Raw genomic sequence first — 25,617 nt, forward strand, 5'->3', positions numbered from 1 at the left:
CTTGCTCGCTCGCGTGCCCCGAAGCTGTTGAGGTGCAGACTGGAGCGAGTCAGGTTGCCAGGTCGCCCTTGCCGCCCGCGCCGCGTTCTTGCCTTGTTTCTTCCCCAGCTCTCTCTTATCTGTTTACTCCAGTTAGCCAAGCCCGCTGACCCATCCAGCTCCATCGCCAACTTTGGGGTTAGATAGCCAGAACGCGGGGTAAGCTGTTAGTCATGACTTAAGATAAGGTAGTACTGCAACCTGACGTATTGAGCATCGCATCTCATGCACATTACTAGGTAAGTACGATACATGGAGCAAATGTACCGTAGCTACCGTCAGCCACAATAGCTAAGGTGATCTGGTCTGTCCATAAATAGCACGCACACCTGCCGGCCTACGCACCTTTGGAGTCCCGAACAAGCCATTACACTTTCGGATGCATTGCCTTCGGACGACAAAATTAAGGCAACGAATAAACTTGTCGAATTGAAAAGCACACGCGGGCGAGTAATCTTTAGCGCTGTGCACGGGCTTGCTGATTGGCTCAGAATAGCTCCTATTCTTATCAGTGACAGCAGCATCCTTATGGAGCCTTCATCTCTCCCGTGGACACGATCAATCGATACAACAAAACATGGGACCCGACGCCCAGGCAACTGTGTAGGGGTTTGCCCTGTTGAAGAATTATCATTATTATTCACATATGGAATGGTGAAACATTGCTGCGCATGACTCCAGAGATCTAAACCGGCTGCGAAGATCATGTATCGCATTCGCCCGTGTTCGCTCGCGTCGTTCCCGCCTGAACGTCTCGTCGTCATACATCCATTTCGTCTCGTACCGTATGCCGCTTCGCCGATACGCTATAATTATGGCTCGGGGCCACCGAGCTGGTCGGGGGATTCGACATCGACCTTCACAGTTTTCTCCAGCTTGATGCCTCCGAATCCACCGAGGTCGTCTCCCAGTATGTCGTCCGTACTGCCCTGCCGCGCGAACCCGGTCCGGTGCGACCGCAGCTGGTCCGAAAGCGAGTGCCGGACCGGGCGCGGGCCCTGCAGTTCCTGGAACAGCAGCGACCTCCGGGTAAACGCATATAGGATCGAGTCCACCCAGCCCGATGAGGTGAAGAGGCTGCCGGCGAAGAAGAAGTAGCTGTCTGGGAGTGTTCGACCCGACATGCTGGCCATTCGTCCGGCACTGTTTTCGATTAAGCGGTTAGCGATATGTTTCCCGCATCAACGGGAGAAGAGGGCCTGAACTCACGCTAGAGGTAGCGTCAGCAAAGTGTAGGCTATGGCGTAGGCAAGCATTGCCCTGCTGGCTTTATTCAAGCTCTCGAGGCTGGCGTCGCTTCTGAAAGTCGAGCCGGGCTTTTTCGCTTGGTAGAGGAACCAAAACCCGATAGTGTACACGGCGATCGAGCCGAATTCGATGATGAAGATCCAGAGGTAATGCAGAAGGAGTCGTAGAGCCTCGTGGTTCGACTTGATCCAACACTGGAGGAAACGGTAAGCTTATCGACATGAAGGTTCTGAGCGTGGAAGTCGCTTACCCAAACACCCGCGCGCTGGAAGATAAAACGCCCGCCAATAATGGGCGCAAGGGAAGTTAGGAGGACAGCAAGTCCCCAAACAGAAGAGATGGCCGTGAGGAAAATTCGGTGGGATACACGTTTCGAGAAGACGACCTGGTAAACCGTATGGACCGCGATGGCCAGGACGAAGAAGGCGCTCGCCACGTCGCCGATCTGGATCAGCCAGCCCTGGACGAAGCACGCATCGCTGGGTCCGATGATTTGGCGCTGCGTCGCCCAGTAAAACGAGATGAGAAATCCGAGAGCTTGGAGGAAGTCGGCCAGTAGGAGCTGGTAGATGAGCACGATCGATTGGTTGTATCCGATGGAACTACTGTAGAACTTTTTCCAGGAGACCATTCGCCAGCTGATGAATCCCAAGAGGCCCGACGTGAGCATGCAGGATACCGTCGCTAGGCAGCCGACTGTCAGAAGTCCGTTGAAGGTCGCATTGTCCATATGCAGGAGGCTGTCCTCCGGCGCTGCCTGGGTCGACGACATGGTGACCGGAAAAATAGGCGCTTCAAGGAGTTGGAATGGTTCGATATCGAAACTGAATCTGGCATCGAAAGCCAGATCCGAAAACCTTATACTCTAGATAGGACCATGGGGGAATGGGGGATGGGCACGCCAGAAGGGACGTCCCTGGCGCTAGAGCAGGGGAACTGAGGTAGCCTACATTGCGGAGACAGCATAATTCGCCGTCATATATGGCTTCTGAGGTGGACTTGGGACCGGCGCGTGTATAGTTCGTCCAAGTTGCGCATAGCGCTTGTCGATCAAATTGGACATGAGCAGTCGACGAAACCAACGCCTTGCCTGATGCTAACAAGAGCTCGGGTCATGTCGGGGTCGCCTTGGTGATTTGATAATACTTAACTGTGTCCAATACCCTGGGGTTTCTGCGAAACGACGACGACCCCTTACGATCGAATATTTGCCCGCATGGCGTGCCCTCCGCTTCGGCTTGTGCGAGCATCAGGCCATACCCCATGATCTGTACCCCGTGTCAATCAAACACTTCCGAGTCTGGGACAGCAGGTCAATGCCCTGGGTTCTGCATGGGGGAGGGGAAGGCAGAACCCATCCGACCGGGTGGAGAGGCGAGATCACCGACGCAATGGATGATGAACTTCAGCTAGTTTTGACTAGCGTATCATCGCGCCCACTCACAGGCCATGGCCTACGTGATTTCCTTCAGCTCATTACGACACGAGCTGCCCACGCCGGTCACGGCGACATTTCCCATTCGTTGTCGTCGCGCTGTGTTAGTATGGGCTCTGGGCTCTGGGACGTTGGGCTGTCAGGAGAGTCAGGTCCTCCTCCCTTTAGCCCTGCTCCACAAGGCATAGCCATTTTCACTTTTTTTTCGCTCCGGTATGTCCAGTAAGCCAATCATAGTCTAGCGAGCAGCTAAGAGCCAAATGAGAACATCGAAATCTCGGTACTAGGACGGTAAGCAATTACAAGCCTTGGGCGGACGGGAAAGGCGCAACTACTTACTTACCTAAGCGAGCAAGCCAGGCCCAGGCCATTGAATTGCCGCCAGAGCTCTGCTCTTCCAAATCTTCCAAAGTAGCATAGCCAAAACGTGCCACAGAAGCTGTCAACAGAACAAACCTTCAAATTGGACACTAAAGATTGTTCCTGGCTTTACTATTGGGCAGCCTACCAAAAACGGTCCCAAGGAAGGACCGAATGTCCATGCTTACTACAGTAGAGGCAAACGGTGCTGGGCACAGCTGACTCTTGAAGTCTTTTACTGTATGCAGGCCAAGTGTGGTTTCTCAAGCAAGAAAGGAAGAGTGCTGCATTGTTTGCCTTCCACTAGGAGCTTGGTCTACTTAGTACGTGCTGGGCCCAGAGTTATGCATGAAGACCCTGTTTTCTCCAGACGATCTGACTCTTGACAGGGATATCCCTCTTGGCGGACCTGTCGGATTCAAGGCCGGCTCACGTATAAATGGGCCACGTCAATCTTATGCCCGTTCAGGCGGTTGGGGGAGCGCAATATTTCCGCACTCATTAAGGCCCTCTAGCCGGGTCCGACCGGTTACCTGAACGCATCCCTCTAAGGCTGGTCTGCCCTCGTGGCAGCTAATCCAATCGTTTCTATCCAGGCCAAGCTAAGCTGGGCCGCTTGGACCTTCTTCCTCTATAGTAATGCTACCGTCGATAATGCAGGGGCCGTGAATCAGCGATGCCTAGGATGCGTCGACGAGTTCAGCACATGATCTTGGGATAATCATAATACTTGCCCGCTGTGGCCTTTCGCTGATAGGCCTTCCATTTCCGCTTCTCTGGAGCAGTATGTCCGGCAGATATTGTATGTCGTATTAGCGTCTCGACTCCTGCTAGTCCGAATAGCTCAAGTAGGACGAAATTCGACATGGTTCCCACGTGACGCCTCACCGGCACTTCATCCGTGTCTGGATGCTGATCATGTGGTCCGGGGGTAAATTAAGACGCCTCCGCTTGCCTCACGGCACCTGGGGCGATATCTATCAACCACATCTCAATAAGGAGAGGATCTTCGTTGCCGGTTGGGAGCAGATATTCCGTCTTGAAGATGCAAGTATAACGGGACGGCATGGAATCATACCAGATCAGCAGTACATCTCAATAAAGATCGATGGCGTTATTCCAGGATCGATGAGCATCATTACCGCGAATGCACGAATGTACAAGTTTCTGCCCATTACATAAGCTGGGATCGAAAGGTCTAGGTGAATATAACTTGCCCATGGCCTCTGTCCCATTACATGAACAAATCCAACCTAGTCGATGCACGAGGATACCAAAGTAGCCTCCTCTCTTTATCCGCCACTGGAACGAACCTCGACTTCTTATATAACCGTGCGTTTATTACATGATGAGAAACGACTGGAAACGTCAAGTGGAAGACGGCGTCAAGGTCACTGGCCACGGGATCAGCGCCGAGATCGAGGAACATGGACCAGGCGGCGAGGAACAGGGTGCACATCGACCAGAGGATGGTATTAGCCCATATCGCGATCGCGGGGCGAAGTATTACCAACCTGCTGATCCCAACCCGTCATCAGGTCCCGTGTAATCAGACTCAGTCCGCTAACAGAGTGCCCCCTTTCCGTACTTTGGCATACCCATGTTGTCCCTCCACACTATGTGGAATTTCCCCCTGCCTCTCGCCTCGGCACTTACCTCCGCGGACTCGGCTATTTTGAGGTAAAGACCCTTAGGCCTCATGACCCGAGGGAGAGGACTGCCTAGCATCGTTATAATAACATCCCCCGCAGAACGAGCAGGCGTGCGAAGCATGCCGTCAGGCTTGAGATATGACAAAAATGCATCTACCCAGGGCATTATAGTTGGGACAAAAAGTATCGGGGATGTCGTTGACGTGCGATGCCCGTCGCCATCCAACCTGAATCGTAACCTAGCACACAAATATTGCTGAGCGACGGATCCTCGCTAAGACGTTCTTGCAGCTCGCCACTATATTGTGTGTAGTAATTTGTTAGAGTAAGAGTTTCCTGGTGGTTTCCTAATTTGACTCAAGGTCGACGCAGATTATCATAGCTATGCATAGCGTGGAAGCGCTATAATGACGGACTCCGCTACACCACGATGGTTCATCTTGGATTGAGCTCCACGCTCCTTGGGCAATGGGCTTGGTTAGTACCGTCACTCAGTATGTTCTTCCATTTTGGTTCATCGAAATACCCGCCTTGACCATCGTTCAGTTTGTTGTATGGCCTGGGCGGCCGCTTCGACTTACGTTACTCATTAGTGTAGCTATTTGACTGCCCAAGCTGAATAAAATCCCCCTACCCATGTTTACCGCTGGAATTCTCGATAGTCTGGCTTGGGAGGGGGACCTCTTTTCATGAAACTTGGTCGTTTATGTTGGTCGCTAATTCACGCACGCTGTCAAGATGCCCCAAGTTCAGCGTTGTGACCTCGTTCCGGTGTGATTTGCTTTGTTGCCGAGCCCACATGAGGCTTGGTTCTGATGCTGAATCCAATTCCCAGGCCAATGATGATCTGTCTCGACGTGCCCGCCGTCATTGGGGTTGCCATGACTGTCAACATTACCACCGGCCTTCTTGGCTCTCTTAACCTTGATGGCAATTGATAAATCGGGCTTGTGCTTACGTCCAAGCTGCCCACATGGCAAATTTTCCGAGAAGATGCCCATCTTGTAGTTGCGACCCGACCTTTCACGTCCCGTTGGGCCTGGCGAGTCTCGGGTGCTGTCCCAGGAGTGCTCGAACACCTCTTCTAGTGTAGTAGGTGACGATGTCGTGCGAATTTGACGACAGGGTCTCCTTGTGTACCAAAGGCCTGTAAGCACCGACAGAAAATGCATCGTTACGGCAAACGTCGCTGAGACCAGCATTACTGTCCTCGGTGTTGTCTACGTTATCGACACGGACATATGTAAGGAGATGGCGCACAATCCCAGGGCCCGCCTGCACCACCTCCAGCCGGCACCCTTCTCTCGGTCAACTGTTGACTAAGGGGCTGGCCGGGCCGGCCGGGCCGGCCGGGTCACAGACGGCATCTATATTTGCCTGTACACAAAAGAGGCTTACGAAAAAATCATATCTTTCTACACGACGCCCAAGATTATAGGCACCGAGTTAACGAGCCACTCCTACGAATTATAAAAGCAGGATTTATAGATATCCTAAGGGTTAATAAGCTCGGTAAATCTACCCCAAAGGCACTACTACTCCGTGTTATTTACAAGCTTATTAGCATGCAAGTAAACTATAGGATCATATTTCTTAATATATCGCGCATCCCCCCACCTACTTTCTACCTTGTTGTATGTCATTTAATCATTTTCGCCATGTCGTCGACAGCAAGCGGAACGGACCAAATGATGGCCGTCGCCACCGCAAGCACTCTTGACATCGTACAGACAGCCGCCCTTGTCATATTTACCATAGTGGTAAGCTTCCCGCCTCCCCTCTTTTCCTCCCCTTTCCCTCCCTTTCCCTTAGTTTTGCCCCCTCTACTCTACTTACAAAAAAAGAAAGAGAAAAAAAAAAAAAAAAAAAAAAACTTCTCGCGCTTAAAGAATTCTCATCTAGCAAGATTTAATAGCGTTTCTCCGTTAAGAATTCAGTTAAAATGTTTATAAACTATGCCTAGACTGCTATCGAATCCGACCATTTCGACGTCGAGGCCATGCTAAGAATTGAGCAGCATCCTCGTCTCGGAACAAGAAGTATTTGCGCTTGCCGAAGACCGCGGCGTCTTCATCACCAACTTCGCCCTCTACATGACACGCTTCGACATGGAGCGGCTCCTCACGTCCCGCGACTTCGCCCCCCCTGCCGCATCTACTGGCCCGCGGCGGTCGAGCTGCTGAGCGGGCTCCGGGTGGGTGACCGCCAGATGTTCGTTGACCACTACGACATAACGGCCAACGGTCTCATGCAACAGCCTCCACCGATCTATAACCCCGAGACCGATGACGGCGACTCCTCGGAAGCAAGCTACGATAGCTATTGGCCGCGTTAGATAATGATGACACAAGCAAAAGAGCTAACCGACCAGAAACGGCCGTGGGAGCTACAATGGCGATTATGTACTACGTAAGCTGTGCGGCGCTCAATTTGAATGCGATTGCTGCATCATTATGCTTATACAGGGCCGAAATGGTCATGAAACTAACGGACTCTCGGTCTTTTGGTTAGTAGCCATAGATGCATCCTCGCCACCATTAATGAACTGGCTTATCAACAAGGCGGATTCTAGACTCTTTTTGGTAATCTACTATTTCTTCTTCTGACTGTTCCATGACTCCTTCCAGCTGGGTTAGGTGACTTTGTTACTGGACCGATCGAATATAAGGAAGCTTAAACACCGGGGCTCTGCAGGACTTATCAGTCTTTATTTGTTCTCTATGGACTCCTTGGCCATTATGCAGGTGCCTTTTGACATGTTGTGAAGTATGATTGGGAGGTAGGCACTATAGGACTATCAATGCATGTAGGCTATATTAGTTTGCGGAAATACGGATAACGTGGTTTACCACTACGCGACGCATATCACTTGGCGACGCACCTTTTCCACTTCTCGACCCTTTTACATAAATTAATTTAATTACAACGCTTGAAATTAATTAAAACTACTCGCTATCCGATTCCTCGCTTGATTTTATATCCTTTTTACATGTTCGCGTATTGTAACCTGTTTCGCCGCAGACACCACAGCGCCTTTCACCGGTCGCCCTCCGCTTCGACGAACCCCCATTTTTACTTTTATCGGGCGCTGAACGCTTCCCTTTTACCTTCTCGTTCTATAGCTGCTAAAATTCCTTAATAGTAAAGGCTCCTCTAAGTTAAACTCGCGACTTTTTAGCTTTCCGGCGTTTAAAAAGTGCTAAATTAGCCTCTTTTAGTATATATATTTTATCGCGTATAAGGGTTATTTTATAAGCTATTTTAGTTATACCCTTTATTATTTAGTTTATTATATTTAAAATCGGCGTTAAAAAGCTTTTTTTAATAAGTAAACACCTTTTTTTTAATATAAATAGAGTGTTTAATTATTTATTAAGGGTTAAACGACGTTTAAGGGTCGTAAGTATTAGCCGTCCTTAAACAGGATAAGTTAAGTATAGGCGTCCGGAGACGTATATCTAGCTTATTAATTACCTCGTTAAGGTTATAAGGTATTAAAATAAATACGCTAAATCTAGATTTAATATTAATTTCCGTAAAAATAGTAAAATACGCGGCTTTAAAAGCGATAAAAAACTCGAGCTTAGTAATATAGTTTATAAAAACCTTAATAAATAGCTCGATTTCTTTCGAATAAGCACGCTTTAAAAACGAATAAAATACTATATCGAAAAGCTAAAATAAGTACGATAAATAGGGAGGTATATTAATAATAATAATATCGTTATTTTAATAGTATACCTCGAATTCGGCCGAAATATAGCTCTCGTGGCCGTCGAGAATTAAGAGGCGGTAGCGACTTTTCGTTTATAATCTAGTATATTTATTAAAGTATTTAATTTAGTTTAAACCTATTTCGTTATTAATCTAGCTATTAGAAATCGATTTAATTACTTAGTTACCCGGTAAATCGGTTTCGCGGGACTAGTTCGCGAGGTAATATTAGTTTTAAACGATTAAGAACGGCGGAATATATTAGCCTTACGAATTAATGTATTTAATCGCCGTTGCTTATTCTTAATTATTAAGCTAAACCGACTTCGCTTTTTTACGCCGCTCGGCGCGTATTACGACGAGTATTAACCCGATTATATTTATTATAAAGCCGGTCTCGTCGAAATTTTAAATATTTTCGTCGACGATCCCGTATTTCGCCTTTATATTTATAATTAGCGTAAACCAAGTAAAAATAACTTTAAAATCTTCGTAAAGAGCCCTTTAATAATCGTACCGACGATTTATTTTAATTTTTAAGTCCGGGTTATAATTAATAAAACGCTTAACTTAATACTTATTAACGCGGTAAAAAAATTAACTATATTTTCTATATTAACGAAATCGGGAGGCATCCCTCGAATATCTAGATTAATTATATATTTACGAAATACCTCTTTTTTAATTAGATTTATTTTACGTCGTTTCGGTCGGATTTCGCGTTTTAAAGTTCGGCTGTAAATTCGATAGTATAAAGTTAATTCGGGTATATTATAAGCTTTTATTACTGCTCTTTAACTTATTTAATTTAGTTCGTTTCGTATCGCTTAAATCATTAAAACTATTCGATTTTCTTAGGATTAATTAGGCGTTATAGTTATAAAAGTATTACGCGTTAAAGTTTAATTATATTAGAATTAAATTAAGGTGCGTCGCTAAGTAATATGCGTCGCGTAGTGGTAAACCACGTTATAGCGACCCTGGCAAATATTATTCCGCCTGGAGAATATCCCGAACGGCATACCCACTCTGATGCGGCCGGGTCCTCCCTGTCAACCTTGGTTCTTGACGTGACCTAGTTCAGGATAAGGCGGTTCCTCAGCCCCTGATCCGATGATAACACGTATAAGCCATGACTCGTGTATCAGCGCAGACAACGACATGCCTTGTTTGTTATCTGATTGGCCTCCTGCACCCGTTTTATCTTCTCAGCTGCATCCAAGACCCCTGCCTACCTACGCCACCGAGATGGATGTGACTACCGCCGCTCCGACCACCGGCACATCGTACTTTGTGCGCCCATAGACGGCGTAGTACACGATCCCAAAGAGGAGCCACCCCGCCAGCACCACGATCGAGTAGTTCATATTCTGCGGGGTCGTAGGCATAGCCGTCGGGAACGTGCTGAAGATGATCGCCACCATCATCCACACGAGACTGACGACATTGAGCACCCGGCCCAGCCCGCGGCCCAGCTGGAAGGGCCCCAGGATGTGGGCGTCCAGGCGCTCGCGCCCGCCGAACAGCATGTACGCGATGGGGAGCGTGTACGAGAGGTACATGGAGATGATGGACATGGACAGGATGGCGTTGAAGGCGGTCGTGTTGCCGAGGTAAATGAAGCCCAGCAGCATCTGGAAGGCCGTGATGACGAGGATGCAGCGCACCGGCACGTGGTTCACGTCGCTCACCACGCTGAAGTAGCGGTCGAAAGGGATGGCGCGGTCGCGCGAGAACGCCCACATGGTGCGGGAGGTTGACGTGGCGCCACTCATGTTTGCGACCTATTCCGGCGTTAATATAATTCTCTAGGAAGTGGACTGATATTTCTCAAGAGAAAAAGAAGGAATAGACAGTGGGATAAACCCCAGATTACTTACCATGGCGAGCACGGCGATAACGAGTGACATAAACGTTGCTCCAATGGGCGACCTTGTGACGTCGAGGAATAGCTGCATGTAGGGAAAGCCCGTGGTGGTCGACAGGAGCGAGTCGAGGTTAGAGATGGAGAATAGGAAGACGATGCAATACACCAGCCCCATCACGCCATTAACGACAACGCTGCCGACCATTGCCAGGGGAACGTTTCTGGCCGCGTCGGGGATTTCTTCGGAAAGATGGCATGCTGCGTCGTACCTGGGAACTCAGTGTAACTGATGGTTTTCTTGAGAAGTGAGTATACAACGAGAATAGGAGGGGCTCAACATACCCGAGGAAAGGATAAATGGCAGATAACAGGCCGACCAACCATGAGACCCCATCGCTTTGCCAACCGCTGCTGTTGGTGACTTCGACAAAGACAAAGGTGGCTGATGCTTTGGTTGACATAACGCCAAGGATCACGACGATGGCGGCGAACCCGGCAATGTGGACGACCCCTGACGCCAGGTTGAGGTGCGGGAGGAGCTTGGGTCCCCAGATGTTGATGGCCGCCGAGTAGGCCAGGACCGCCCAGACGAGCAGCATGGCGTGCCACCGCTCCGGGACGTAACTCGGGTTATTCATGATGATCAGGGCCTGGAGTTGCAGACCGGCCGCGAAGCAGGCCGACGTGGTGAAAATTATCTGGGCTCCGAGAGATACCCATCCTGTCGAGTATGACGCAATCCTCCGGCTCGAGACAGGGGCCAAGGCGGCAACCCAGTAGTACTGGCCACCCTTTGAAGAGACAAACGACGAGTTAGCAAGGTCTTTCTTGGTAGTATGGTCCAGGCAAAGAAAAGGGGAGGGGAGTTTTCAGAGTTTGAACTTACTGCTGTGGGATATATGGATGCTATTTCTCCAAGGGAAGAAGCTATCGCTATGGCGCAGAGAAAGGAGAGCACACTTTGATCATCAGTATCTAGAGCCATACATATATGCAATGGTCGATGGCTAAGGGGCTCATCATGAACTTACTAGTTATAAAAAAGGCAAGGTGCACCACCACTCGTCAGGGCTGCGCTGACTACCCCGGATAATGCCTCCCAAGTTGCCATCAAACAGAGGGACAAGGCAATAAGGGACGGCAGCGAGAACGTACGATCCAGCTCCTGGGTGTAACCGGCCTGTGCCAATCGGGCCTCATCCCCGTTCGAGGGACTCGGAGACTCTTTTAATAAGCTGGGAGGTGCATCCGAAGTCTTTTCGACTCCTTTTTTGAGGAATCGTCTTTCTCGTTGGAGTACGCCATGATTGCCGGGACCGGAAAAATCACAACAAGATGATTTACGGTGCTTTCTTCTTTGTGAGGGACAGAGCCAGTCGGTCGGTTGGGCGAGGTTTTTGTCGTCTTGTCACTCGGGTCAATTGATTGAAACTGCCGAAGACTCCTGACGGGAACTGTCTCACCAACAACCAACTGCACGGCGACACTGTTCTATATCTACTCTGCACACATCTCTTCCTTCTTTGCATCCTGCGAGTACATCACTAGCTGACTGCAACCGCCGTATCAGTTTGGTGTATGCAGGGCACCGACGCCGCCACACTTGGTTTTCCGACAGCCGCAGAGCTGGACACAAAGTGCGCAACCGGAGATACGACCCTGCCTACCAAAAGACCCTGTAACGAGAGATAAGCACCGTTACACAGGGGGCCATCTCTCTCCCCAGCCAGATATTCAGCACACAATCTACCACAAGTAGGAAGAAAAAAGCTGGGGTGAGCTGCCGCGGGCTTATCTATGGCCAAAGTCCCGAGAATCCCGTCAGCCCGGGGTGGAGCCTGTGCAGGCACCCCCTGGTCAGGACGGGCGTTCATGCTGATAAGGGATGACATCTCCGACGGCCTGGCTTGGCGGCATCGGGCAGAGAAACATGATGCCCCAACGCGGCGGCTCCCTGCATGTCGTTCTTGACGAATAAGGAAATCGTGCATACTGGAATGGGGAACCATGTTGGCCATGCTGCATATTGCCCTAAAGGGGTTTAGCCGATATTCTGACAGCTATAGGCTTCGATGCTCAATCACGATATGATTATTACGATTCTGTCAGGCAATGAAGTAATGCGCAATGAGGAATGAGGAGATCCCATGAGACTCGAGTATTTGAGGGCGGCTCTCTGCCCATTATATCCGGATCTGAGGCCTGAGAGATAAGCCAAAGCATCCATTCCCTTTTCTCACATTCTTCAGTGCTTTCCAAGCTCTTCAAAATGGCACCCCATCCCCTATCAGCCCTCAGTCTTGACGAGACGAACCTCGCAAGAGATGTCGTCAAGGACAGCTACTCAGACGTAGTCATCCAGTTCCGTCAGATCTTATTACACGAACCCCCCAAGTCACAAGTGACCGCCTTCCTCGACCTCGAGCATGCGGGCAAGGTCACGGACGAGACCCCGAGGCCGCCGCGTCTGGCCCTGGCCACCTACGACGTCATCGGCGGGACCAAGTTCCCCGAGTACCACGAGTCCATCGTGGACCTGCGGGAGAAGAAGCGCGTGGGCCACGAGGTGGTGAGCTCCGACGCGCACCACGGCAGCCTGGCGATCCACGAGTTCGACACGCTGGTGCAGGTGGTGCAGGCCTCGCCCCTCTTCCAGGCCAAGATCGCGGAGCTCGACCTGCCCGAGGGCTTCGAGGTCGTCGTCGAGCCCTGGCCGTACGGCGCGCCCGACGCCGCCGACGGCCGCATGCGCCTCTTCCAGGCCCTCATCTTCGCCCGCGACACCCGCAGCGGCAACCCGGACTCCAACTTCTACGCCTACCCGCTCCCGCTGATCCCGGTCATGGACGCCCACACCAAGGAGATCATCCGGATCGAGGAGCTCGCCACGGGCGGCAAGGGCGACCCCCTGACGGGCAAGACACACGCCGCCCACATCCTGGGCCACAACGCCGCGGCCGAGTACGTGCCCGAGCTGCTGCCCGAGGGCACGCGACAGGACCTCAAGCCGCTGGGCGTCGTGCAGCCCGACGGGCCCAGCTTTTCCGTCACGGATGGAAACCTCATCCAGTGGCAGAAATGGAGCATGCGTGCGACCTTCAACTCGAGGGAGGGCGCCGTCTTGCACGATATCCGATACGACGGGCGCAGTATCCTGTACCGGCTGAGCATGAGCGATATGGTTAGTTACCAAGCCCCCTTTTCACACCCTCTTTCCCCTCGCAACCCAACCCAACTCCCTCCTCTTCACGATAGAGACCTATGCGACCGTTAAAGCCAACTTCCTCTCTAGACTGTACCCTATGCCGATGCCCGCGCTCCGTTTCACAGGAAGCAGGCGTTTGATTTCGGCGATGGCGGCCTTGGCCATTGCGTCAACAATCTGGCCCTTGGGTGCGACTGTTTAGGGGTCATCAAGGTATGTATCTGCAACACCAGCAGTTGGCCCGCTTTCACTTTCAATTGGCTAACCTGAGCCTGAACACACAGTACTTTGACGGCGTGTTAGTCGGATCCGACGGCACTGCCACCGAGACCAAGAACGTCATCTGCCTGCACGAGCAGGACAACGGTATGTAGTCCTCGGAATGTTGTTGGATGTGTGAATGCCCGAAAGATTGGAATACTGACGTCGAGAGTCGGTAGGTGTCGGCTGGAAGCACACCAACTGGCGGACGGGCCGGGCCGTGGTGACGCGGCGGCGCGAGCTGGTGGTGCAGTTCATCATCACGCTGGCCAACTACGAGTACGCGTTCAACTTCATCTTCGACCAGGCCGCGGGCATCACCGTCGAGAGCCGCGCCACCGGCATCGTGTCCGTCGTGCACATCGACGAGGGCAAGACGAGCGACTACGGCAACGTCGTCAGCCCGGGCGTCCTGGCCCAGAACCACCAGCACGTCTTCTGCGTGAGAATCGACCCGGCAATCGATGGACCAAAGAACACCTTGGTCCAGGAGGAGAGCCTGCCCGTCCGCTTGGATAAGCGGATCAACCCCAACGGCAACTTCTACGAGATCCGCAAGACGGAAATCGCTACGTCCGTGGGACTTGAGTCAGTCACACCCCCACCACCCCCTTCCTTCCCGACACGCTCCCGTCCCCTTCTCTTACTTCTTCCCGAACCTTCATCACGGCATCAAATGGATCCGTCCGACTAACAGCGTAAACAGCGCCGCGCCTCATAACAACCGCGTCTTCAAGATCCAGAACAACAGCAAGCTCAACCCCATCAGCGGGCGGCCCGTGGGCTACAAGCTGACGCCGCCGCCGACGCAGCTGCTGCTGGCGGACCCCAACTGCACGCAGTCGAAGCGGGCGCTGTTCGCGCGGCACCACCTGTGGGCCACCAAGTACAAAGACCACGAGCTGTACGCGGGCGGCAAGTACACCCTTCAATCCTCGCTGGAGGTCGGTGGCGTGCACGACGCGGCTGCCCGCAACGACGATGTGCTCGATGAGGACGTGGTGCTGTGGTCCGTTTTCGGACTGACCCATAACCCACGAGTCGAGGATTGGCCGGTTATGTGAGTACTTCCTCGCCCTTCTAGCCTCAGTTGCCCTGGAACGAACGCCTGGCTAACCTCACCCATCTAGGCCTGTCGAGATCATGCAGCTCCACCTCACGCCCTCGGACTTCTTCACTTGCAACCCGGCAATTGATGTTCCTTCGAATAAGGATCCCACTTCGAAGCAGGTGGGAGAGGTAACAGAAGCAGTCACTTGCTGTAAGTTGTGAAGATGAGAAGGGCTTTGGGCAATTGACGACAATCTAGAAGCTGCATTGGAACTGGGTAAGCGCGGATTTGATTTGATTTAATTGATTTGGGTTGGCTACGTTGTTTAGCATTTATTGTCCTTTCTATTGTAAATACTTCTTGATTAAACACTGTTCATCTGCAATTAGTATCTTTAAGGGCAGTGATGATGGCTGGCAACGATTGTGATAGATGGTAGTTCATTCCGTCCATCCACTGGTCAGGCTTAGTGGTCCATCCCAGGCCTATTTTTCGTAAGAGGAACAGCATAATTATGAAACATGCCGCTTCTTCACAAGCTATACAGGCATTCATGGCGATATGTTCACGGTCGCTTGGGCAGGAGACTTCTGCTACAGGAACTGCAGAGAGACGCACATGTGGAAACTACGCCATGACACGAAGATGCTCAAAATTTGGTTGGAAACCGGAACCGACTTGGACAATAATTCTATCTCTAGTAGTCTAAGAGCTTCTTGATACCTTCGTATACCCCTTTGGCAATGGTCAGCACTCTCAAGTACTTCGAGGAGCAAGAGGAGGAGGAAACACTTACTTGAAACATCCGGAATGTTAAACTTCTCATACAGCAGCGGCGTGTGTATGCTCCAGCCCGCGACTCTCGAAACAGGGGCCTCGAGCCGGTTGAAAGTCTCCGGGTTCTCCTGGATCACCGCCGCAACTTCCGCTCCGATCCCGGCGTTGACCATGGCCTCGTGGACGACCATACACCTGCCCGTCTTCTTCACGCTGTTGAAGACCGTCTCCTTGTCCCAGGGGTATAGCGTCCTCAGGTCGATGAGCTCGATGGAGACGCCCAGATCCTCCTCCGCCCGCTGCATCGCCGCGTTGCAAGTGTACAACGGCTGGCCATACGATATGATGGTGACGTCGCTCCCCTCCTTGAGAACCTCGGCCTTGGACAGCGGCAGCTCGTAGGCGCCCGAGGGGACCTGTTCCACCGCCGCGCGGTACAGGATCTTGGGCTCCATGAAGACGACGGGGTCATTGCTCCGGATCGCGGCGAGGAGCAAGCCCTTGGCCTGCAGGGGGCTCCGCGGCATGACGACCCGCAGGCCCGGGATGTGCGTGAACAAGCTCTCGGGGCTCTGGCTGTGGTACATGGCGCCGTGCCCCACGCCCCCACAGGGCATGCGCACCGTCAGGCCGCCGACGCTGCGCCCGCACGCGCCGTCGCGGTACCGGAACTTGGCCGCCTCGTTGACCATCTGGTCGAAGGCCGGGTAGACGTAGTCGGCGAACTGGATCTCGGCGACGGGGCGCATGCCCTCGGCCGCGGCGCCGATGGCGAAGCCCATGATGCCCTGCTCGGTCAGCGGGGTGTTGAAGACGCGGTCCCCGCCGAAGGACTCGGCCAGCTTCATGGTGCAGCGGAAGACGCCGCCGAAGGCCACGTCCTCGCCGAACACCAGCACGTTCTCGTCTTCGGTCAGAGCCGTGGCCAGGGCGTCGTTGATGGCCTGGAACAGGTTCATCCGCTTCGTCGTGCCATTGCGCACCTCGGGGGCCAGCTCCGTGCTCGCGAGGGCCGCTTGGGAACTGTGGGCGAGAAGGGGGTGGTGGCATAGTCGGTAGGGAGGTTGAGACGGGCGTTGGGCGGATGTGTTGAGTATCGACGGCGGTTTCGTTGCTGCACGCTGATTGCGGCCGGGGTTGATGCGGCGGCATTGCGCCCGGCGATCGTTGTCGCTGATGCTTTGGTCAGAAGCCGGAGCGACCTATTTGGTTTCATCTTGTTCATGTGCTTCCGAGTCTATCTCGGCAACGAAGCATGCCCCGAATGTATTGAAAAGAACCCCAGTGGACGACGGATGGTAGTAGTAGAGGCTAGTCATGGCCATCCTCGAAAGGGGAGGAAACCGAGGCGACCGCCATCTTGGGGTCGCTGGACGCCATGTCACTCGGCTACCCTCGGGGTCGGTATGCGACGGCGGTCGGGTTAGCTGTCAGGTACACCTTTACCCCACGATCCGGCTTAACGCTTACGGTTAACCTAGCTAGGGGGAATGGGGGAAGGAAAGGTGGTAGCGTGGTAGTGTGGTAGCGTGGCAGCGCTGTTATGCTGCTAGGGTACTTATCGATAGCGAGGATAATGCAGCACAACGGATCGCGCCAGTGCGTTGCTGGCGGGCTGATCGCTGATCACTCCAGTCCATGCTGGGGACGGGTCAATTGATGATCAAATCTTCTGTCTTCTACAAATGCTCCCACTTTCTATCGAACGAATCGGCGATGGAAATAGCATCTCGTTTTGATCCAAGTGACTTGGCATGCATCTGAACCAATTCACCGCTTTATTTGGTTTTCAATGCTGCCCAGTTTATGTGTCCAGTTTACCGCCGAGCGATACCAAGGGACGCCGGGACCAATCGCGATGTTGCCATGCTCGTCATAGGCCAATCGTTGCTGGGCCAACGTGGGCCAGCGTCGTCTTGCAGGCTGTGCCAAGGAAATATCCAAAAAGTTGTCCCGCTCCCTGCACGCGCATAACCAATCCCATTCCCCCAGCCAGCTGATGATTATTTCCGTAAGAGGCCTACACACCAATTCTAGCCTTCTCATTCTTTGAGACACCACACCACATCATCAGCCATTGTTTGAGGGAAATTGTTCGCCTAATTGTCGTGCGTTCTGGCATTCCACGGAGTGACGCCCGCCCATGGCGCCACGAGAAGGTAGCACAAGCCGTCATCGCGAGTCTGGCACCCACGATGAAAGGCGCAACGCCCACCGCAAAAAGAAGTCGCGGGACCACGGCTCACGACGGCCGGAGTCAGGCGCGGAAGATTCCGGTCCCAGGGCTGCTAAGGGGCCGCTGTCTCTGGATGCTCTGGCGCAACTAAACGATTACAACGCCCACCACCCAGCTCCATCCGAGGAGCCCAGGGACCCCAACAAGAGGAGGAGGAAGCGAAGGCCAAAGCCACCCCCAGAAGAGGACTACATCGTGGTGGAGGAAGATGCCCCCTCTGTGAGGAGAGAACGCCGAAGAAGGCATGAAAGCGGGGACGAGGACCGAGAGGCGAGGAGGGCCAGACGGCGCAGAGAAGCGCAAACCGATGACGAAAGGGGAGAGAGCTCACGGAGGAAAGAAAGAAGGCGCTACGAAGCCGTCACGGACCATGAGACGGACCATGAGGCACCGAGGAAGCCGCGGAAACGAAGAGAGGCATATACAGACGATGAGACGGACCACTACAAGTACGACCCTCCGAGGAAATCGAGGCGACCTCAACGGGCAATGGATTCCGAAGTCGATGAGCGGCCATCATATGAGCAACGACACGTGAGCAAGGACCGGCGGAAGAAGGGCAGAATCGTCAGTGGTGCTATCGTCGAGGAAGGCCGTGCGATGCCAGGTATGCGAGGCGGCGCAGGGAGCAATCACAACAGCTACGACAGCTACGACAGTATTCTCAACGAAAAGGAGGGCTTTCTCAAACCGCGCCCTCCGACGAACAAAAAGAAGAAGAGATGCAAGTGCCCTGTTCTCATCCAACGTCTCGGCTATAACTGACTGTGATACAGGGATCGTGGCTGCTGTTGCTCTTGTTGTGCTCATCATCATCATTGTGGTGGCAGTTGTGGTCAGCAAAAAGAATGCCGGAGCAGACGACCACAAGAAGTCGAACCTCAACGACGTGCCTAAAGACAGCATCCCGCCCGCTTCTCGCGGCACCTACCTGGATCCATTCACCTGGGCTGACACTTCCGACTTCAACCTGACATTTACCAAGGAGACGGTTGGTGACTTGCCAATAATGGGTCTCTTCACGGAATGGGACGATTCGGCCTCGGCGAACGACAAGGTTCCTGCGCTCGACAAGCCCTGGGGCGATTATACAAAGAGGCCCGCGCGCGGCGTCAACCTCGGCGGCTGGCTCAGCCTGGAGCCCTTCATCACGCCATCCCTATTCAACTACGACTCGCGGCTGAACATCGTCGACGAAGGCTCCCTCTGCTCGCACCTGGGTCCCAAGACCTGCGCCGCAACGCTCGAGAAGCACTACGCCAACTTCGTGACCGAGCAGACCATCAAGGACATCGTCGACGCCGGCCTCGACCACGTCCGCATCCCCTACAGCTACTGGGCCGTCATCACCTACGACGACGACCCCTACGTGTTCCGGACCTCGTGGCGGTATCTGCTGCGCGCCATCGAGTGGTGCCGCAAGTACGGCCTGCGCGTCAAGCTGGACCTGCACGCCCTGCCCGGCTCGCAGAACGGGTGGAACCACAGCGGCCGGCTTGGCGACATCCGCTGGCTCAACGGTACCGACGGCACCATGAACCGGCAGCGCAGTCTCGACGTGCACGACCGCCTCAGCAAGTTCTTCGCGCAGGACCGGTACAAGAACGTCATCGCCTTCTACGGGCTCGCCAACGAGCCGCGCATGGTGAACCTGCCCGCCGACGCCGTCGTGTCCTGGACGAGCGACGCGTACCGCGTGGTGCGAGGCAACGGCTTCTCGAACCAGATCGTCTTCGGCGACGGCTTCATGGGCCTGGCCAACTGGCAGGGCAAGCTGCAGGGCCTCGACGGCCTCGTGCTCGACGTGCACCAGTACGTCATCTTCAACCGGGACCAGATCGTCTACACGCACCAGAAGAAGGTCCAGTACGCCTGCGACGGCTGGACCGAGCAGACGCAGCTGTCGATGAACCGCGCCACGGGCTTCGGGCCCACCATGTTCGGCGAGTGGTCCCAGGCCGACACGGACTGCGCCAAGCACGTCACCAACGTCGGCTGGGGCAACCGCTGGACGGGCACGTACGACTCGGGCAACGCGACCCTCGACGCCCTGACCCCCGGTGCCCGACCATGGACAAGAGCTGCTCCTGCGACCAGGCCAACGCCGACCCGTCGCGCTACTCGGACACGTACAAGAAGTTCCTCAAGATGTTCGCCGAGGCCCAGATGGTCTCGTTCGAAAAGGGGCTCGGCTGGTGGTACTGGACCTGGGACACCGAGGACGCGCCCCTCTGGAGCTACAAGAAGGGCCTCGCGGCCGGTATCCTGCCCGCCAAGGCCTACGACAAGGAGTTCAAGTGCGATACCGACGTTCCCGACTTCGCGGGTCTGCCTGAAACGTACTAAGCTCGTGCGACGGTTGGATAGGGGCTCGGGGGAAAAGGTTGGTTGGGACAGGCGGTGGGCCCAGAGCAAAAACAAGGGCCGATACGAGAATACTTTTGAGCGAAACCAGCAGAGTAATGGACGGTGGCTATTGCATCATGTACATACGGGGATGAAAGGAGTTTTACGGTTGTCTGTTTGATGAGTACATACTTAGTCGAATGTTAGAGGAATGAATTCATGTAGGTAGCATTCTCCCCACACGATAATCACGATTCAGGGTGTAATAATATGCGGAAAACTTTGGTATTGAGTCTCTAGTGATCAAACGCAAAATGAGACTACTGAGTAGTGGACTGTCTCGCGAGGCACATTGCTTACCTAGTGTGATGTCGTGTCCCTTCGAAAGGTGTTCGTGTATCTATCTAATGTGCCAAAGTTCTCTCCTTTTTAGTGCAGCATAATCTCGCGACATCTACCGCACACAGAAAACCCAGCACCCATGTAGAGCCCGTCCACGATAAGGATTTTCATATCGATCATGTAAGTACTATATTTGGATTTGGAGCGCAGGAGCATCATCGACAATCACAAGACATGACGTCCGGTCAGTCTTGTTGCGACTTACGGTGAAAGTGACCCTTGCTTTTGCAGTTGGAAGCCAATGTTAGATCCTCGCATCTGAAGGGGCAACAGTGCTGGGTGCTTAGCGACCTGCGTTAGACTCGTCGTGTTGTAGCATCGTAGACGTAGGACGGACAGCGAGGGCTGTAAGGCTCCATTTAGCCGCATTCGCATGAAACTCGTAAAAGGGGTCTGGCTAATCCTTCTTAACCGGAATTACTCCGTGGTATGCGATTGTCAAGCATCCCCATGTGGTCAGCAATGCCTACATACCCACCGTCTGTTGATCGAGGGGGTACTCTCTCAGAGGGCGAGGCACCGATCCTGGTCCCCTTATCCTTCCTTGGGACCAGCTGACTTGCCGGTGATCATCGTTCCCGGCAACCAACTCGCACTCCAACAATGTCGCGTATGTCAAGGCCCCCACCCCGGTTTCCCTTTTTCCCAAACTCCCCACCGGTGTGGTTCTTCGCGATCTCGGCTCGCCCCGATGGATTCACATATCTTGCATCTAATATTGTTGATGCAAGGGCGATCTTTGCAAGAAATGAATTGACAACCCCACTGGAAATCCCATGAGCTAACTCGGTGAGGAGAGGGAGGGAGGAAGGTAGGCACTTCTTACCCACCCCTTCATTTGGGCTTCGTCTAGGCCCATGACAGGAAGAGCCTGATTTGGCCGTTTGCATAATACGATCCTTCGGCTTTCGGATATGGGTTCCAGCAGGATCGATGCGATCTGCAATGCGCGGCGACCAACTTACAATGTCGCCAATGCATTGGAGGTGGGCAGGCAGGTAATCATCTAGAATCACCTGAAGAGATATCTGCAGATGCAAGCCACAGATGGCGTTTCGACGTCGAACTGGTTCCAGGGAACAGCGCGCCCACACATACCTCCCCCAGAGTGTTCAGCCGTGTGCCGTGGCAGACCCCCACGCTACGAGTCGGCATCCCCTGGCTACTGGTGTCCTATGGATCCCCTACAGAGAAGGTGGAAGATAGCAGACTCCCACGATAAGTATGCGCAGCTGCGTGAAACAATAGAAAGATGCGTGGTTTTGGCCACCTGACCGCGACCCAGACGAATAGAAGTGGCGTCTCGTGCAGGTATGCATACAAGATGGCGTCCGGTGTGAGAAGAAGATCCTAAAGCCCAGAGTGTCAGCGTGCCAAGATAGAGAGCATAATGCGGTAAAGGGAAATTGGCTGAGAGACGTCTTGCCCACGTCAATATCTCAAAATAGCTGTCAAAGAAATACGAGCTGAAAGGCATCAGAATAGGCTAGAATTCTCAGCTGCTCAGCTCCCTAGGCAATGCGACGTTGGATAATAATGGGTTGAGGTACCCTGCATAGCTGCTAAGAAGGTTGTATTTCCTGAGATTCGTCGAATATGACCACAGCTTCGTAGGTAACCTTTGAAAGTGCCAAGGATGCAATGGCAATTCTTGGACAAGAACTGCCATTGGATGCTACGGTATTTGTTGGGGTATCCGCATCCTATGAGCAACCACAGATGGCTAACCTCCTTCATTAGCCACAGCCTGTACGGTCTTTGCCGTTCAGAAGATGATGGGCCGACTCGAAATCCGCTGTCAGTTGTACAAGGATCTCAGCGCTCCAAGGCTTAGTCATGGCTTGCTAAGCTGTAATCATGGAGATCTTACAAGCCAACTTGCTCACTTCTATCGGAAACGTTGACATCATCGGTGGAACATCAAGGGAGCCTGCGCTTCTAGGTGATGTTGTCGATGTATGTTGTGCAGCACGAAGTCCTATAGCAAAGTACTGCGGTATTGAACTTGGCTAACCTAGAGCTTTCGTAGCCGGATCCAAAGCTACCCGGTAACACAGAGGCCCGTAGCCGTCCAGGTGGCCACGCCAAGCAACTGTTCCTGGATGTAGAATGCATGCGAGGATAAGGGTCAAAGTTCCCCAGACGGAGCGTTGGCATGCCAGCACAAGAGCCGACGCCATGTCTCGTATAGAGCCCTCGTCACACAACTCATCGTAGCCATCAAGGAGCTTGACGCAGCATGTTCCTGGAGTAAGGCTACGTGCAAGACGTTGCGCAAAAGCCGTGGGCATGAGTATCAGCTCAGCCCAAGAATCGGTACCTGGTCCTGTCGTCGCGAATACATTTGTGACCGGTCATAAAATGCCGCTTGATGAGGCTCCCAGCTCCCCTCACTCTGGGCAGGCAGTGGCCGCCTATGGTGTTGTCTGCATGGACCTGTGGCAGCATATGAGTGGCGCCGAAAACTGCAACTGAGTGGGCGACTTGGCGAGATGGATGGAGCCTGCTGCTGTGTCGCATGCTTGTACACAGTACCAGTGCCTTCAATAGATGAACTCGAGCAGATCTCTCGAAGAGCCATGCAAGTGCCTGGGTCGTGGGGTCTGGCATATCTGGGAGGGCAAGACATGCATCTGTGGCGATCTTCATTGCAGACATTGACTGAAGACTGAAATGGTCGGCGACCTGAGTAACATGTACACATTCCAGAACCAGATACGTCGAGGTCGGCAGGCAGAACTGGTACAAAGCCAGTCGCATTGAGGTGCAAGTGCTGAATGGGCGGCGATAAACCAGACTGCAGCTCAATCCATGGCAGGTGTTGGCTGGCTGGCTGGTCTTGGGCTAGATGGACGTCACCTTCCACCCCCCAAACAGAAGAACTCGAGGGTAGGGAGGGTATTGCGGGAAGGAGTTGCGGGAAGGAGTTGCGGGAAGGAGTTGCGGGAAGTAAAAGCCGTTACCGTTACCTATCCACGTGGCCCACAAACACCAATGGCTTCTTCCTAGTAACGCAACAAACACTGATGGCGGGCATTAGCAACGGTATTGAGAGATCCCCAGTATTGACGGGCGGTGGTAGATCTCATTTGTCGTCGGAGCCGTTGCCGTCGGGTATCAGGTCGTCGATGAACTCGGGTCAGATGTTTGGGTCAAGTCAACTCCCCCTCCCCCTCCCCCCAAAGCCGCCTCGGCTAGTCTACATACCAGCACAGGCAGGCCTGACGATCTGATGTGGGCGCTAAAGTGAAGGTGGTGTTGTCACAGCACACACCACACATCGGCATGAGGTTGGATGAGAAATCAAAAATGCGCCGAGGCCTGTGACAGAAGCCATCAATACCATGTACGTTGGACCGCCCGGTGTAAGCTGGCTGGGCCTCGTCGCTGGCAAGGTACATGCTGCAGTGTGGAGGTGGGTGGTGCTGACTGCTGGGCAATAGAATCTCTACTTGTAGTTGTGCAACACACTTACCTAACAAAGCAGGGGGTACATTGGATGCGCCGGAGAGCGATTAGGTATTGATTAGATAACGACCCAGGTCTAATATGTCGAATTTCTTCAACAATCTGAGTCATTTCTGCCATTGGGCGGATACTGATGGCAAAGACGGTGGAAAGAAAAAGGAAACTTGGCAATATATTTCCTGGCCCGAAAAGGGTAAAAGTTGAGAAGAACGTGGTACACTGGTATAGGTATGGACGTTCAGATCGCGAACTGGGTCAAACTCGGCTTTGTACCGAACACCAACACGATCACTGTACCCCCAAGTCCATCCATCGACCTACTGCGCGCGACTATACAATCGAGTACAAGCCTTAGCCTAGCCTTGCCTCAGGGGGGTTGTGATGTTCCATCAATAGATGCAAGCGCACGCGAAGCTAGAGCAACCTGGCAGGCGATCAGTGAGTGACCTTGGGTATTGATTGATTGCGTAGCTGGGCTGGCTGGCTGCGCGCCGAGTATGGTGTGCTTGGCAGCAGAGCAGGCGTATGTGGGCAGGTAGGCAGGTAGGCAGGTAGGCAGGTAGGCAGGTAGGCTGTAGCGACATGGAACCCTCTCCAAGACGAGGAAAAAACAGACCCCGCACCTCCACAGCCCTGTCAACTCGAACTTGAGGAGCTCCATTCCTTGGAAGGTTGGAAGGTTCCACCATCGACAGCGCCCCAATTCATTGACCTGGGTTCGCCCACCGCACCACGAGACTCTCTGCATTGGGACTCAATACTGGGACTGCGTACTGAGCCTACGTCGGTGCAATCGACATGTAGGCACCTGTACATCGTGATTTGGGTGCCATTTGAACATTGAAGCATGGGGCCCTTCTGGCGACATCTCGAACTGTTGCAGCCGTCCGCACACTTCGGAAAGCCAGCCAACATGAACGGAGGGGGCAGGGAAGAGGAAGTATTGATGGAAGAGTGCATGCATGTACATCATCAGACAGTAATACTTTTACTCATACCAAGCAGCCGCTGCCCTCGACAATTGGCGGATGGGGCAGGTCCAAGTCCAGACAGTGAAAATCCAGGCTTGCGCAGCCAATCACGTCTGCACTTTGTTTTTCCTAACATTTGAACCTTGTCACTTGCACCTGGCTGGGCTGGGCTTGGGGTTTTTTGGCCGGGTCTATTGTCTATTGATCTCATCTGAACTACTACCTACCAGACCTACTGCTACTTACGACTATTACTACTCCCACCACCTAGCCTAGGTAATCACTCCCAAATACCGACTCCCTTCGACCGTAGTTACACGAGACTGCAGATCCCCCCAACTCATCGTTGCTGCGACTACCTATCTACAGTTTACTGCCTGTACTGGACTTTCTCGAACCCAATTCGCATTTTCTCCACAGAAGAGAGAGGCATTTGCGATGCAGACGTGATTGCGACAAACCCACACCGCGCGCGCCGAGAACCCTGCTGCGAGAGCGAGGAAAAAATTGCCCATCCCGACTCTTACAACCATTTGCCTTGATTCAGCAGCTCCCCCCACCCCCGCCGATTCCCTCCTCGCTCGA

The 25,617-nt window shown here is 53.1% G+C and overlaps 7 protein-coding genes across 7 annotated transcripts; 4 read left to right on the forward strand and 3 right to left on the reverse strand.

Moving 5' to 3' along the window:
- Window positions 1–851: 851 nt before the first annotated feature.
- On the reverse strand, window positions 852–2,059 carry PG986_012188 (uncharacterized protein; the record flags this gene model as incomplete). The annotated part of the gene is made up of 3 exons (XM_066848410.1): window positions 852–1,182; window positions 1,249–1,481; window positions 1,538–2,059. The coding sequence occupies 3 exons, from the start codon at window positions 2,057–2,059 to the stop codon at window positions 852–854; spliced, it is 1,086 nt and encodes a 361-aa protein (XP_066695106.1).
- A 2,371-nt stretch (window positions 2,060–4,430) lies between these two features.
- Window positions 4,431–4,631, forward strand: PG986_012189 (uncharacterized protein; the record flags this gene model as incomplete). Its single annotated transcript, XM_066848411.1, has 1 exon — window positions 4,431–4,631. The coding sequence occupies one exon, from the start codon at window positions 4,431–4,433 to the stop codon at window positions 4,629–4,631; it is 201 nt and encodes a 66-aa protein (XP_066695107.1).
- Window positions 4,632–6,392: 1,761 nt separating this feature from the next.
- On the forward strand, window positions 6,393–7,069 carry PG986_012190 (uncharacterized protein; the record flags this gene model as incomplete). The annotated part of the gene is made up of 2 exons (XM_066848412.1): window positions 6,393–6,494; window positions 6,698–7,069. 2 exons carry the CDS (start codon window positions 6,393–6,395, stop codon window positions 7,067–7,069), a joined length of 474 nt encoding a protein of 157 aa, XP_066695108.1.
- A 2,614-nt stretch (window positions 7,070–9,683) lies between these two features.
- PG986_012191 (choline transport protein) lies at window positions 9,684–11,335 on the reverse strand (the record flags this gene model as incomplete). The annotated part of the gene is made up of 4 exons (XM_066848413.1): window positions 9,684–10,232; window positions 10,329–10,584; window positions 10,658–11,106; window positions 11,303–11,335. 4 exons carry the CDS (start codon window positions 11,333–11,335, stop codon window positions 9,684–9,686), a joined length of 1,287 nt encoding a protein of 428 aa, XP_066695109.1.
- Window positions 11,336–12,584: 1,249 nt separating this feature from the next.
- Window positions 12,585–15,053, forward strand: PG986_012192 (uncharacterized protein; the record flags this gene model as incomplete). The annotated part of the gene is made up of 6 exons (XM_066848414.1): window positions 12,585–13,496; window positions 13,608–13,733; window positions 13,805–13,886; window positions 13,961–14,369; window positions 14,479–14,841; window positions 14,912–15,053. 6 exons carry the CDS (start codon window positions 12,585–12,587, stop codon window positions 15,051–15,053), a joined length of 2,034 nt encoding a protein of 677 aa, XP_066695110.1.
- A 476-nt stretch (window positions 15,054–15,529) lies between these two features.
- On the reverse strand, window positions 15,530–16,928 carry PG986_012193 (thiamine diphosphate-binding protein; the record flags this gene model as incomplete). The annotated part of the gene is made up of 3 exons (XM_066848415.1): window positions 15,530–15,567; window positions 15,629–16,811; window positions 16,890–16,928. The coding sequence occupies 3 exons, from the start codon at window positions 16,926–16,928 to the stop codon at window positions 15,530–15,532; spliced, it is 1,260 nt and encodes a 419-aa protein (XP_066695111.1).
- An 824-nt stretch (window positions 16,929–17,752) lies between these two features.
- PG986_012194 (beta-glucosidase 6) lies at window positions 17,753–20,191 on the forward strand (the record flags this gene model as incomplete). Its single annotated transcript, XM_066848416.1, has 3 exons — window positions 17,753–18,580; window positions 18,693–19,864; window positions 19,927–20,191. 3 exons carry the CDS (start codon window positions 17,753–17,755, stop codon window positions 20,189–20,191), a joined length of 2,265 nt encoding a protein of 754 aa, XP_066695112.1.
- Window positions 20,192–25,617: the final 5,426 nt, after the last annotated feature.

The sequence above is a fragment of the Apiospora aurea genome (genome assembly GCF_038362705.1).
Source record: "Apiospora aurea strain CBS 24483 chromosome Unknown utg000008l_segment0_segment0, whole genome shotgun sequence".
Lineage (NCBI taxonomy): Eukaryota > Fungi > Ascomycota > Sordariomycetes > Amphisphaeriales > Apiosporaceae > Apiospora > Apiospora aurea.